Source organism: Osmerus eperlanus, chromosome 20 (assembly GCF_963692335.1).
Source record: "Osmerus eperlanus chromosome 20, fOsmEpe2.1, whole genome shotgun sequence".
Taxonomy (NCBI): domain Eukaryota; kingdom Metazoa; phylum Chordata; class Actinopteri; order Osmeriformes; family Osmeridae; genus Osmerus; species Osmerus eperlanus.
In genome coordinates this window covers 4395977-4411609 of record NC_085037.1, presented here as the reverse complement: position 1 = coordinate 4411609, position 15633 = coordinate 4395977, and the positions used below count along the sequence as shown (strand labels likewise).

The following is a 15633-nucleotide window of genomic DNA, read 5'->3' as shown; positions in this document are numbered from 1 at the left end:
TCTGTCTGTTTTCAGATGTATTTGTTTATATAGCACATTTCATACAAGAATTGTAGCTCAAGGTGCTTTACATAAAATCAATAAAAACAATAATACAAGTGATAACTAATAAAAGTAGTAAAACCCTTCTGAGATAAACTTACTTAAATGCTTCGGTAAAAAGGTAGATTTTAAGCATTTATAAAACAGCATTTCGTTTGATGTTGATCATTTCCATGCGTCAATGAGAAACCTACCTGTAATATTCTGCAAGTGCATATAACTGGCATACAACAAACCGCATAAATTAAATAGACTGAGTAGGCTATACTAAGTACTGTTTTCTCTTCACACACATATAGGCTGTACTAATGATCAGACAGTAAAAAAGTGAATATTATGGATGTTTTTAGTTGATCCCGCCTTTCAGTATACTATTGGCCAATAAAAAAAACTTGTTTCTGAATGGACAATCGACTGTCAATCCAAATCAGTGACGTAGAAACCAGGAAATGAAAATAATGGACGTGATGTGTTGGCGTTCTGAAAGAAAGAGGTGCAAAGTGCAATAAAAACCTCACATTAATTCGTGTACAAACGGCAGTCGGGCGACTGGAAAATGCAAAACAACAACGAATAAGCAACCAAATAACAAAACATCAGTAAGTGCGCTATTTAGGAAATTAAACTAATCTCCGGACAACGCAATTTTAGGATAATTGAATTGCTATTGTAACAGTTGAATTATTTTCAAAATAGTGTAGGCTAGATATGTTTGCTACGATTGCATTGCATTTAAACTGTAATAGATTTAGGCAAGGATGCACCACAATCTGCACGATACTTTTTTTTTACTGAGCTCAATATTATTGGCTGACATCACTTTCAGACTCTTACTGTCTTCTTCTAATGCAGAATGTAAGAATGTTAGATATTTATCAAGCTCCCATAGTATTGCTTAAGATCCATATTTAGTCTTCTGTGTTCCAGTATGTCTCACTCTGCAGTGATGTCCCACCTCGTGCTCCAAATCACTGTTTCCATGCAACCAGTAATTGAATTCCACCACAGTATTACATGTTCATCGATAAATGTAACATTTTGACCAAGTGCAAAATGTTTTCCTGAAGAAAAACTGTAGGGCCTACCTAAAACTTGTTTTCAGTGTATACAGAAAAGGTTATGCTTCATGACACTAAAGTCACAGACTGGATAGGAAGAGAGTTAGCTAGTGTCCCTATCCATGTCCTCACAGAGTTCCCTATGTTCTCTGTTCTCAGCAGAAAATCCCAATCCCAACCGTGCCTCCACCCTAAGGGCTTGTCAACAGCTTGGTCCTGTTGTGTAAACATTAGCCCATCCGCATAATATTCTCATCTCCCCCCCCTCCACCCCCAAACCCTGTTTCCCCTTTTCCCTATTCTTGTTTCGACATGCTGACTCTTAATTTTCACCCCCGAGAACAATGGTGTACTACTTCAGCAATTGAGTTTGGGCTGTAATTCTGTTTGAAGTTGAGCTGAAAATAGTGTTTTAGAGGAGGTAGATTGAGGCTCTAGAGGCGCCTCTTTGGGGAAAGGAATCGGCGGGGCGCTGCCACGCTCCTTGAACATGCTAATTTGGAAGCCTCTCCTATTCCCTACCGACATCTACTGTAGCTTCCAAAGCTCCTCATTGGATGCACACGTCTTTTCTCTTTGCTCTTGTTTCTCTGACTGGAACCCCCCCCCCCCCCACACACACACACACAAACACACACACACACATGTTCACGCACACACAATCTTTCTGGGCCTCCCTTTTTCCTTCTTTCTTTTCGTATTCATTTCTCTTATTCTTTCATGATAATCAATTGCTTCGCCCTGAGGATCTGGCAATGACTGCAGCAGAATGCTGAGGGTTATTTGTCAAAGCGGTCGAGGGCCAGGGTTGGACGGCTGAATTCTCTGAGAGAGAATAGGTCAGAGGGGTTTAAATATCATCCGAAACACAGACCTGCCCTTTGCCTCACAATCGCTTTTTCCACTATTTTAAACAAAGGAATGGTATTGATTGATACAGAGTTCGGAACTGAGAGGAAGGCCGCTTGAATTTAGATCAGAGCCCTCTTCACAGGAGAGAAAAATGCATGGAAACACAAACACACTGTGGTCATCATACGCATGCAGTGTACGCACACACACAAACACAGACAGACAGATAGAGACATGTACACTCGCACACACACACACATGCACACACTCCTGTTTTAGTTTTCTATCAATATTTTTTTCTAATGAACTATTTCCTCCCATCTGTGTTGCTATGGTAATCGAGGCAGAGATCTCCATCTCTGTGACAGAGCTAGAAGGTAAACGAGTTGGATGGGAAGCTCACCTCTACTATCTCATATGCTTAACATGATGCCCATACAGAGTAAGGAGACATGAGCCAGGATTAGGCTAAATTGTGACATAATACACAGGATAACCCATCCTTCAAATTGATACTGACTGCTTCGTATGAGATTATAAATGGATTTCAATCTTAAATATGAATTTGGCTCTCATTTAAGGATCCTACCCAAACACACACAGCACCAACGTCATTATCGGCTGTCCACTCTGAGTTACAGTTTCTGTTGTGCTTACTCTTCTCATAGGAAGCAGGGAAGGAAGGAAACGAGGAAGGAAACGAGGCAGGAAGGATGGGTAAGAAAGACGCCTCCCTGGCCCGGGCCCCCGTCGATCAGTACCGCAAACAGATCGGTGAGTTTCTCCTCCGGGCCTTGCTTGTGCTCCATGAAGAGGCTTGGAGGAGCAGTATACCGGCATTACATCTGCTGTTGCCGAAAGTTACTGGCTCTGCCTAATGCTCGGCTCTCCAGCCTCCCAGGTAACAATAACAAAAGCACTCGGTATGCAGGCCGATCGCTAGAGCAGCAGGGGCGTCCCTCATGCAGAGCCTCGTAGCCAGTAGAGGGTTTGTAGACCGTGTCTTTGACACGGGTGTCGAGACGTCCTTAACTTTGGGCCATAGCGTCCTGACGTTGTCCCACGTTGTGTTCTCTTGTTGTCGACTGCCTTTGTATACAGATTGAAGTCAAATGCGATGGATGGTAGAGAAAATGGATGGTCCACACAGTAGTTGAATGGCAGTGCATAGAGAGTGAGAGAAAGAGAGGGATCAGAAAGAGGAGAGGATGCCTGCAGTCAAACGCATGCACACCCACAGACGCACCCACACACACGCACGCACATGCACACACGCATACACACACATGCCCACACAAACACGACACAAACGAATGGCAGTGAAACACACAAAGTCATAGATGCAGAATGAATGTGCACACAAACACAGACCCTAATCATAAACACATACACACAGCATACATTGTATGCATTGAAAACAGACACTTTCTGTGGTTGAAACCAACCTAGGATCACACATCTCCTTCAGCCAGCCCCCCCCCCCACACACACACACACACACACATATATCTGCTACATATAATCATGTAGCAATGTTTGTACGTCATCTTAGAGAAACGTCGTTTTGCAATCATGAGTCACAACCCAAGACAAGAACATCACAGAAGGAAACAAGACGAGAGCTTTTTCCCCAGCGTCTTGTCTAGGACTGATTAGACACTAAGGAGGGTATTTTCTCGTAAGGCTTTGAGGTCGCGTTACCGACGGGCACCAAATCCCCCCCCCCCAAAAAAAAAAACCAAAACAACAACTCTGATATCTTGTCAGAAGTCGTTTAGTCAAACTTTAATACGGCACGTTATTTCATTTAGTTTTCCCCCGACCTTACCACGCCACTAACTAAGACAATATGTTGCGTATCAATCATGGGACCAGGCCCTTAAGCATGCCAGATGTAATGGATGGAAGAAAGAGCAGTGACTGGTTCTTCTGTTGTTTTTCCTCATGTGGCTACAAAACAAAGCGGTTGCCATTGGCGGCGCTGGAAAAATGGCTCTATAAACACAACCCAACAAACCCATTGTTGTTTTGTGTTTGTTGTTTTTTGTTGTAAAAAAAAAAAAAAGATTAAAAAACACTTAGACGCCTCATGTAACATTTGTCTGTAGAGAGAGCTTGTGAAGTAAAGCCAGTCCCAAATTGATTCCATTAGTGTCGTTACTCGGATACAACGGTACAGTTCTCTACTCTACAACCATAACATGTTTGTCATAGCTGGATGTTGGTCAATTTACTCTTTGGTGGTTGTTATTGCTGATGGTAGCATTGTCATCCTGACATTGATAAGGCATGTTGTTGCGTCATGATATAATATTGGGGGCCGCCCTGGTGGCTCAGCGGTTAAGTCCTTAGCATGGGTCCAGCCCAGGGCCTTACCTCCATGTCATCCCCTCATTCTCTCCCTGTCTCTTTCCTGTTGAGTCATTATCTCGCACCAAAACGAAATACTGGGTGAATTCCTGGATGAAATTTACATTGACAAACTACAAGGACTCTGGTCTGTAAAAAAAAAAGAAGAAAAAATATATTTTTAACCGTTATTTTATTGTAGCAGCTCTTGAGGAATAGGACAATTTTGCCTGTCGACACCTTAAGTGGCTCTCTATTGTGTAAGTCTGGCGTCTCCTTCCAAACACACACTCGCACACACACATCGAGACAACATAACAAGCTAATCTCCCACTGCTACACCTTGCAGAGTGTCTCTATTAACGTGCACGCTCTACATCTCACCAATTCAAATATGGAACACGAGGGTCAAAGACACTGAAAGCCCCTCCCTGGTCCTCCTCCCCCTTTTTACAGTCTGAAAGGTAGCGTTATCAGCCAATTTGATCAGAACCGCTGTTTAACAGAAACGCATACACAAACACGCATAAGCGAATTAGTCTTCAAAATATTGCCTGAGCAACAATGCATCGCTTTATAGACGAGAGAAAACATGGCCCCGTGTGGTTCCTTCCTCAGAATGGACTGTGGAGGGCCCCATGCTGTCAGGGGCGGGCGCGGCGACGATCTACTTCAGAACGGAGGCTTTGCCACAGATGGATAGCGACGTTGCTGACGCTCATTCAGCGTCCTTCTTTGTTGCTGATATCCGTTTGACACTCTAAAGTCCACGGTCAGAACACCTGAAGAGACACACAGAGACACATTCGTTTTTAGTGGCCTACAATCAGAGAAACTAAGAATCTTACTCTTGCATAAACTATTAATTCTCCTACCTGGGATATTTATTTGTACATGTATTTTCTGGAGGGCATTTTCTGCTTTATTTTGGACAGTGACTGTTTGAGACAGGAAAGGCAGGGCAGAGAGAGAGAGGATGACATGGAGCATATGGCCCGGGCTGGAATCGAACCCAGGCCGCTGCGGGAAGGCCTTAGCTCATGTGGTACGCCCTGTACCCCGATGAGCCATCAGGGCGCCCCGTTAGTAATTATTTTGATTTGGTTACGATTAACTATTTATTCTGAACAGATGGTCTGGTGTGCTGTGTTGGTTTTCTTTACGCTACTGTAGCACTTTATGACAGGATGTTTTGAGTGCAAAGTAAGACGCAGCAAGCTGATCTAATCTCTCCCTGTCTACTTGCTGCAAGATTGTTCATGGTCTCTGTGTGGCACAACAGGTGCACTCCATAAAGAGTTATCTGGGAAATGTCGGAAGCTAATGGAATTTGTCGGAAGCTACCTAGTTGCAGATGTGTCCCAAACGCAAAGATTAGGCCTGTGTTAACAATTCTGAAGGCAAGTTCTCATTGTTGTCATTGACAGTAATAGTGTTCTGTTGAGTGAGTGAGTGACGAGAGTTTTTTTGATCGATGTGGTCTAAAGATCTATAATGAACAAGGATACATTTTATTAAAAAGGTTGGTGTGTGGTTGAATAACCACTTCCCCTGAACATCCTGAAGAGAACTCTTTGCACTCGCTGCCCTCGCAAATGATTCCTTACCAGTTTTGTCTGCAACAGAATGCGCCGCTTACCATATTGCGTAGTGTGTCGCACGAGCGTGTGCGCGAGGGACAGGGAGAGGGAGAGGGAGAGGGGGAGGGGGAGGGGGAGAGGGGGAGGGGGAGGGGGAGGGGGAGAGGGAGGGGGAGAGGGAGGGGGAGAGGGAGAGGGAGAGGGAGAGACACGCCGAAAGGAACAGCTTCAGCCCCTCGAGGACCCGCCCCTTCCTCCTCCCGCTCCCTCACCTCTTCCTCTCCTCCTTCCCGTTTCACCCACCCCTCTCCGCCTCAGCCCATCCCCACCAGACGGGGCGCCGTATGGTGGAGGTAAACCTGCAGCTCCCTGGGTGACGGGGGGATGGGTCACTGTCTCGAAGCCCTGTCTGGGGAAGTCATCCTCCCTCTCCTGCCTCCTTCTGTCCCCCGCCCCCCCTTCCCCTCCATCACAGACGGATAAGGACGCTCATTCCCAGGTCTGTTCCTCCTGCTCGCCTCCATGTTAATGAGGCTTAATTGGCTGGGAGTTGCACTTCAAGTGGCCCCACTGTGTGTGTGAGAGGGAGAGGACCTTGAGGCTGACCCTGTGCTGGGTGATGCCACCAAGGAGACACACTCACAAGAAGACGCATGCACACACACATCCACCGACACCCCCTCGTGCTGTTAGCAGCCAAGCTGTCCTTTCTCTTTTTTACACTTCCTTTTTTTGGGGGGAGGGGTGTTTGTTTATAATTAGGGAGGGAGACTGCCAGCTCTGTTGCGCACACACATGCTTACACAGGCACACGCACACACTCGCTCACAAATACAGACTCCCACATGCTGCACCAGGTGGCCAGTTTGCCCGCTAGGTTCACCCTGGAGAGACAAACTCATGAGAAGCCAAGCTCAGGTGAACCACACACAGCAAGACATAACTACAGTACAGCTGTGTGTGTGTGTGTGTGTTTAGTTCCATTTCTTTCCTAATCAACCCTTAACAGAAAGAGCTGTCACTTTCACCTGTGAATTGTTTATTGATAAAACTCAATTCAAGTTTACTATATATTTATTATTTTCCATTTATTTCCATACTCTATTTTGCCAAAATAAATACTTTGTGATGTGTCATGGTTGTTAAGTTGTTGTTGTGTGTGGAAATACCGGAACATTATCACCTTTAAATTCGCCATTCAACACATTTTATTCAATATTCATTTGAAATGTTACGTTTGCAGCTTTGTTGTGTTCCAAAGTGCTGTGGGCACTTGTGTGAGTTTTCTCCTCTGATGGAAGATTTCCTTTTCAGGTCAACAGGACTATAAGAAGAGCAAATCAGCCCTGAAGGCCACCAGACAGCAGGCTGAAGCCAAGAAAAATGCTCCTGGTATAAAGGTGAGCCTCCTAACTTTTATATAGGTGTGTGTGAGAGACAGACAGAGAGAGAGTCTGTCAGTCAGTCTCTTTCCGCCCGCCTCTGAGTCTCCTCTTTTCCATCCGGCCGTGTCTCTCATAATGCACAACCCCAGAGTCACTCAAACCCCAAAAAAGTGTTTGACTCGTGGCCTAGGTAGAGAGGCAGGGTTCTGGGTCTGTGGTGCCGCAGACCCACCTCTCCCACCCCGGGAAATATGGAGGAGGGGGACATTATTCACAGTGCACCCCTTGGAGGACTTCACACGGCTCTCGATATTCATGAGAAGGAGAAGAGGAGAGAGGAGGAATACAGTAGAGGTAGACTAGGGGCTAGAGGGAGAGAGAGAATGGTGATGAGAGAGGGGTTGAAGGATGAGAAAGGGGGAAGCGAGAGATACAGTTGAGAGAAGAAAAGGAATTCAAAGGTAGAGAGGGTTAAGGTAGACACAGAGATAGAGAATGAAAAGGGTCAGAATGGGAGAGAGACAGAGAGAGACAGAGAGAGACAGAGAGAGACAGAGAGAGACAGAGAGAGACAGAGAGAGACAGAGAGAGACAGAGACAAAGAGAGTCAGAGAGAGACAGAGAGAGACAGAGAGAGACAGAGAGAGACAGAGAGAGACAGAGAGAGAGAGTCAGAGAGAGAGTCAGAGAGTCAGAGAGAGTCAGAGAGAGTCAGAGAGAGACAGAGAGAGTCAGAGAGAGTCAGAGAGAGTCAGAGAGAGACAGAGAGAGTCAGAGAGAGTCAGAGAGAGACAGAGAGAGACAGAGAGAGACAGAGAGAGACAGAGAGAGACAGAGAGAGACAGAGAGAGACGACAATGTTTCAATACACATCCCTGTGTCTGGCTGATGACCATCTGTTTATTTGGGAGGAAAGTCCAATCATTCATGATAGATTGTCCCACCTGTGTGTGTGTGTGCGTGTGTTTTGAACGTCCAACCTCCTTTAGTCTTTTGAGTTTGAAACCTGGGAAAAGTTTTTCAATGTTCTGGATACCAAAGACAGGCTCATCACTGCACCAAAGCAAGCAATAGACTTCATGTTCTATTTAATATATGTTCAGTAGACATATATTCACTAGGTATAGTATTTATCTTTTTCCCCTCTAATCTCATGGTTCCATTTCTGCATGTCAAAAGCCTGGAGCTGTGCACAATATTATTATCCTGCAGACTATTTATATATTCAAATTAACCCAAAACCAATAAAAGGTATAATACGGTGTGTTTACACATGAGTATTATACACGTTTTTATTGGTATGGCATGATGTGTTTAAGGATGGGGCTTCACTTTAGAGAAGGGTTCAACGAGCAAAACCTCACGGTCAAAAATAATACATGCTGATTTTCCACCAACCAAGCCTCATTAAGGGAGTCTTTAATCCAATTAGATTAGTTCATATCTTGAAATATTTATATTCCTTATGAATAATTCATATTTTCACACTGAATTGCGATGGTTTTCAAAGGTTGGATCAGATATACCTTTGGGACATGGATATTAAGCCACTCAAACCTTCTATCCCTATATTTGGCTTTCACGGATACTTCAATTGGATTTTCCGTAAAAAAATAAGACTCATAGTGAAAGGGAAGGACAGTTGATGATGGATTTTGAAGTGAAATGGGCTTGATTGGAGAGCTTGGACAGATGGTCTGGTCTGCACAAGCTCTGCGCTCCTCCGTGGTGTTCTTCTTCTGTATGTGGGACAGGTACGTGTCCTCCTCTCCCCTCTCCTGTGTGTGTGGGGACAGGGCTGGTCTCAGCTGCAGCTGGTGTCTCAGAGGTGGCCAAACAGACAGGCTGGCACCGAATCTGGCAGGCAGGCAGGCCGGCTGTCCCCGGGCCAGTGTGGTTGCAGGGCAGGCCCGGGCAAGCTGGTGAAGCTGGAAGAGCGGAGAGAGAGCGAGCGAGGGAGAGAAAGAAAGAAAGGGGGCACTGCTGCTCACAGAGCAGTGACCAGTTGGTGTATCGGGATGTTGGCAGAGGAAGTGGGAACTCGGCCACCTGCTGAGTGTGTGTGTGTGTGTGTGTGTGTGGATGGGTGTACGTACGCATGGGCATGCCTTAGTACAAGTTTGGGGTTATATCTGTCTGGTCCCTTGTGCCATCCACTACCCAACAGCGGATGGCACTGGCTGGCAGAGCAGCGGGTATCTGGCTGAGGTTACCGTTCGCCCTACTAGCTTGCCCAGAAAACCAGTTCTATCAAATGATTTCAGAACTGCAGCTCTGGAAACAAGCACTGCTTGTTGTAATTGTCAGGGTAGCCATATGTTATTTTTCTTCTACTCTTTCCGGCCTAAACATGGGGAGTTATCAGAACTTACTGCTTTGGCACATTAAATTAGAGACGCTGGAATGATGCGTGTCCTGTTCCTGCATACATGCAGCTACAACATTTGGAATAAAACACTGAAATACTGGGTTTTAACAGGGGACTTCTGCTGGTGCGTCATTTATCAGGTTGTAACAATACCATAACTCACAAAACATAAGGATTTTTTATTAATTGTTTTACATAAACTGTATTTCAATGACGAGCCAAAAGAAACATGAAAATAGAAGACGGCATAGAGATTAGAATAGAGAATTGTGCATCCACAAAGTAGTCAAATATCCACACAATTCCTGTGAAATCACAATTGCAAATTCATACCTCCTAAAGCAATTGGTGTCTTTTGGTGTTACACTAAACCTATTTCTCAGTTTAACAAAAACATTTCTCCAACTAATTCAGGCCCAGTGTGCATGGAGGAACTGTAAGCCTATTGCAATGTGCCGTTGTCTGTGAGGTCTTTGCTGGGAGCAACAGGACTTGTTCACACCTCGATCATTTCTGAGTGTTGACAGTTAGTGATCTTTCTACTGGTGTCACCGAGAGATTCACTTAGCCTACTGTATGTGAACGTTTTGGGTTGGTGTGTGACAAGCTGTCCGGGAGAACACACTTCACCTCCACACATCAATGGAAAACTGGAAAGAAGAAAAATGTGTTTGAGAATAGGCAAAGTACTTGGTGAATGTCCCTGCCGTACAGCCACACTTTATCAACCAGTCCCTTTGTGTAGACTGTCCTTGTGACTAAAGTATTTGGTGTAAACTGAAATACAAAATTGTATGACATGACTCGAACAATACAATAAACTATTGCATTGTAGGCAGAAAGTGAATGAGCGAGAATGTGGGTAGTGTTGTGAAAAGGAGTGTGACAGAAGGAAGCAAAAGGCGGGACAGATGAGGCGAGAAGTCTGCCAAGCGATGGCCTGTCGCCAGGCGACAGGGTCCACACTCCCAGCATGCCGCAGCTGCTGCCGCCGCCGGGAAGCCACATGATGGTGCGCTTGGGTTCCGTCCAGAGTCCTCCATCAGAATGTTTGTGGGGAAAAACGGGGAGGGATGTACATGTATGTGTCTTAGCTCAAGAAAAGGAAGGTACTCTGTTTAAAGATGGATGAAGTCAAAATCTTAGTCAGGTTTACCTTTCTGCCACCGTCTTTTCACCAAAGCCAATTTATTGCTCAGTTAAGGGTTGAAAAGGAACTTTGATCAGCGATGTGTTTTTTTTTTTTGCTGCCCCTGTCTCAACAATGATATAGCACGACATGTTGACTCATGTTGGTATTGCCAATTAAACAACTCACAGCCTCACTTGTCAATTGAGCTAATTAGAAATATTTCATTTTGTCAACCGAACGACAGACACTTCTTTGTCATTTTCACACGTAGGCGGGAAACAAGTTGCTTGAATGCAGAAATCAATCGCCCTTGTGTTTTGATAACAATTACATTTTTCTATTCCTCCTCAGAGGCCAGGCTAAATAGAAAAGTGAATCAACTCTGTTCAGACGGTGGCCTGCGGTAATGTACAAAACTAAAGTGCGTGAAATTTAAAAGTTTTCCAATTAAGCAGGGACTTAAGCTGTTTTGGAGTCTGCCGGGAAGGAGATAAATGCTACAGCTAATGCTAGCACGCTAATGAGGATGGAACGCGCCTTAGACTGCCTTGTACACAGATAGTACAGGACTTTGTGACAGCTTTAAATAGTCCCCTTACTCCTCCTCCCAATTATTCTGACAGAATTATTATTACACTCCCCCCTTGTTGTGTTGTGCGCCTTATCTCTCTTTCTCTCTCTTATTTTTCTCTCATTGCGCTTTGGGCGGAATTTGTTCTGCCACTTGTAATGGGGTCGATTTCAATTGCTGTGAGTTCTGACTGACATTACATACACTTTTTTTTTGTTTTTTTTCGTCAATTTTCTTTCCTGTTTTCCTGTTCCTTGACACCTATATCCATTCTTGCGTTATATGAAGACACAGTGTAATGTGCTGAGGTTGCTTCTGCAGACTCCTAAACTCCCAACTCCTGGAAGGATGACAAGAACGAGAGCTGGATGACTCAGACTCCAGCATACCTGTTTGTGAGACCATTAAACTTTAAATATGCATCACTCGTACGAGTTAATTTTGCTACTCAAATCAAACAATGAAAACAGGCTCATTAGAATACCCAGCATACTGCATTGAACATTTGTGCTCTCTTAAACCACTTCAAGCTCTCCAGTTTTGATTAGAAAGTTTGCTAATGAGTTCTTAACACTGAGAACAAGTGAGCATTGTTAACTAGGAGAATGGAGACTAATGGAGTTGAAGATGACTAGCATTGCAGTCTGGTGTAGAAAGTTGAACATCACTCCGATGGAGATGGGCCAATTATCTGCAAACTAAAGCTGGAATCCATTTAGTTGATAAAATGTGCCACAAAGTTTCACTTTAATAGTTTAATTTTGGAAGAGACAGTATTGCACATTGTTCTTGATAGTGGACATCACTCACATCTCAAAAACCTCACCTTGTACAGCCATAGGATAACATTTGACCCCATCTGAATGTGAATGACTAACATGACAATACCTGTAAAAACATTGTAGTTACATAGGTAAGTTGCTCTGCATATACATGGCATTACAGTTTAGCGACTTGGGTTATTACTCCCATTGTTTTTGGGGCCATCTCGTTGTTTATGATCATTGACCTATGCACATTTTGCTATTTCTTGTAAGTTGCTTTGGATAAAAGTGTCTGCTAAATGTAATGTAAATGTCTCACTCAAGTGTAACAAGACACAGATGGGAGGAGACATCTCCAGTAGGCAAAATGGCAAATGTTGTAATACTAAAACGACAACCCCCCCAAAAAAACTATTTACCCATTGGTAGTTCCACCTCCTCCATACCTCGAGCTAACCTAATCACCTTGAAAGTGTGATTATTATAATCCGCGGCGAATAACTTTCTACAAGGTTGTTAAAACAGGCACTGCTATGCTACGTTATGGAGCTGAGGTAATGCCTTTAACGTCTTAACCCTTGTGCTGCCTTCGGGTCACATGACCCAAAGGTTCATAACGAACCATCGTTGTGTTTACCCAATTTTACCCAATACAAAAACAAATAAAATAAAAATTATTTTAACCTTCGCAATGTGGGGGGTCTGAGAAAGCCCAACGGTTAAAAGAAAATGCTTCACTTTGTTTTGGTATGCGGTAAAGTTGTCGCAATACGATGGTGGGTCACAATGACTGATGGGTCAGAATGACCCGAAGACAACACAAGGGTTAATATGGGTACTGTTAGCTAGCATGCTATTCCACAGTTATTGATGTTGTTGTAAAACCCAATGCTGTTTTTCCCCTCTCTCTCTCTCTCTCGGTCCTCACAGGACATCCTTCTGGTCATCGTGGCCATCCTGTTCTTCCTGCTCTGCGTGTACGCCTTCTTCTACCTTAACCTGAGCACTGAGCTGGACCTGGACGTAGACTGAAGCAGGGTGGGTGGAGGGAGCCGACGAGAAACACGGCCAGGGGGTCGTGACATTCCTTTGACTGTTATGCCTTGTTACTGGGTTGACCCCTGTACACACATTTCCAAGCTAACACTTCCAACACACACTACGTGGTACACGGTTGCACCCTCACAGATTTACACACACACACACACACAGACAGACATTCATATCCACACTTGACCTCGTCGGAATGGCCATCTGTGATGTCCCAAGTCATTAAAGAAACTAGTCAGGCTCAAGTTTGGAGCGTGACTGAAGTATGGGCAGACAAATGTCCTCCTCCAGGACATGACTCTCTGTCTAATTGACACCACACCAATGATCCGTTGCCTATGTGGGAGATTCTCAAAATGCATTATCAACTTCACTCTTCAAAAAAAACAAAACCTGTTTGTGCTACACTGATTTTGTCTAAAGAGGAGATGGACATATTTGTGCTCTCATTTTTAGTCTTACAATTCCCAGAGGGTCCTCTAGCTCTTCAGCCTGTACGTTACTGGTTGGTAAGGAGTCTGCAAGTCATTGTCTACTGACTCACGTCCCTTTGTTTTTCTCGGACGAATAGAAAATGTTAATCTTAGATTCATCCTGGAAACAAAGACAATCACTCATCTCGTACTGCCGAGCACAATCCTCCACTTTCAGATCTAGCGATGAACAAAGTGTGAGATTAGAGTGACAAAGATGGTTTCTGATTGAACGTGTGTTCGGAATACCGACCAACACATCTTGCTGTAGCTAGCTTCGACTGCAGCACTGATAAGCATTCGAAAATAGGACCATATATTGTTTTAACTATGATTCTTCCAAAAGGTAAAAAAGGTGGAATGGGGAAGCTCTCCACACATCTAAGACCTCAAAGCTCTCTCTCTCCTACTCCATAGTTGCCCGCAAGGAATGTTGTACATTATTGAACACAAAGGATGATCAAAATATTTGCCTTCGAAGCCTTGTTGCCTTGCCTCGTGCAATGTATGCTCATTGTTTTAAGATAAAAAAAACATGACCTTCCATTATCAGCCTTCGCTCGGTAAGGGCCAAGGCTGAGTTGTGTCTTATTGCCTGTTCTTTTGAGTGTGTGTGTGTGTGTGTTGGGGGTAGGGCGTTACTGGTTTGTACAATCAATAACAGTGTCGATATATATGCATGATTGTTTGATTTTCCCATTGCAAACAAAAGAGATACTGTGCAACGCCTTTTTTTCTTGGTAAATTCACACATGAAGAGTGCAAAGCGGTGAAAATGAAGACTTTGTGCTCGATTTTTGGGGTATGTTGATAGGATTTTCCCAACAGACCTTCAACATAATTATGCTGCAATAAAATCACCTTTGTCTCTCTTACTGTGCGTCATTCCTGTTGAGATTTTAGTAACTTTGCCAAGAGGACATGACAAATGATTTGAAATAAAAGCCATTTCTTAGGTGCAAAGTATCTGCTGTGTTTGTATAACTGACATTTGATTTTTTGAAAAAAGGTCAAGGTGATTTAAAATGTCTTCATTCAAAGAGATACTGTGTAACGCCTTTTTTTCTTGGTAAATTCACACATGAAGAGTGCAAAGCGGTGAAAATGAAGACTTTGTGCTCGATTTTTGGGGTATGTTGATAGGATTTTCCCAACAGACCTTCAACATAATTATGCTGCAATAAAATCACCTTTGTCTCTCTTACTGTGCGTCATTCCTGTTGAGATTTTAGTAACTTTGCCAAGAGGACATGACAAATGATTTGAAATAAAAGCAATTTTTTAGGTGCATAGTATCTGCTGTGTTTGTATAACTGACATTTGATTTTTTGAAAAAAGGTCAAGGTGATTTAAAATGTCTTCATTTATATACTTTTTCTCCCATGACCTATGACCCCATGTAAAAGGAATTTGCATGAATGAAGCCTTTTGTTTGACAGCCATTCCCTCTATCCTGCTCCTCATATTTTAGACTGACCTTGCCACCTACATCCCCCGCTTCTCCACAGTGAATGGCTCCTCGAACAATGAAGACCCTGGCTTGATGGACCCTATACATGACACCTGTTGTCAACAGGGTCACTTTACCTTCAGTCCAAGACAGCTCAACATCGTCAGGGGTAAAGTTCACAGATGTGCCAGTTCAAATGTCAGGACACCTCTATATGATGACATACATTTTTAAATACACTTAAATCTTAATGTTGCACTTCTGAAATGGTGACCAGTGCAAGAAGCCCTCAATTATTCACTGGGTTGTGTCATGTTGAGACCAGGTGATGTACTTACCTGCTTTGAAATGTATACATCCTAGTTGTTTGACTGTGCCAGAAAGTAAACACAGTTCCTCCAGTCTGACTAAGTTCAGGTCAATAAAGTAGTTTAAACAAGGGAAATGCAGGACTAATGTCACACCTCGCTACACCCATAAGAAACAAAAGGTTGTCAATGGTCTGCAAATTGTTGGTGAACCCTAAAAGTTAACTTTTTTATATCCCTATAACAGTCTC

At 43.7% G+C, this 15633-nt stretch overlaps 1 protein-coding gene across 3 annotated transcripts; it reads left to right on the top strand.

Annotated features, from left to right (window-relative positions):
* Nucleotides 1–476: 476 nt before the first annotated feature.
* On the top strand, nt 477–14810 carry triqk (triple QxxK/R motif containing). 3 transcript variants are annotated; one of them, XM_062445647.1, is made up of 4 exons: nt 477–641; nt 2625–2726; nt 7196–7281; nt 13032–14810. In XM_062445647.1, exons 2-4 carry the CDS (start codon nt 2666–2668, stop codon nt 13131–13133), a joined length of 249 nt encoding a protein of 82 aa, XP_062301631.1. In that variant the 5' UTR covers nt 477–641; nt 2625–2665; the 3' UTR covers nt 13134–14810. The 3 variants fall into 3 exon arrangements, with proteins under 3 accessions (XP_062301631.1, XP_062301633.1, XP_062301632.1); XM_062445649.1 differs by having other exon boundaries at nt 2621–2726; XM_062445648.1 differs by having other exon boundaries at nt 477–645; nt 2621–2726.
* The last annotated feature ends 823 nt before the right edge of the window (nt 14811–15633 follow it).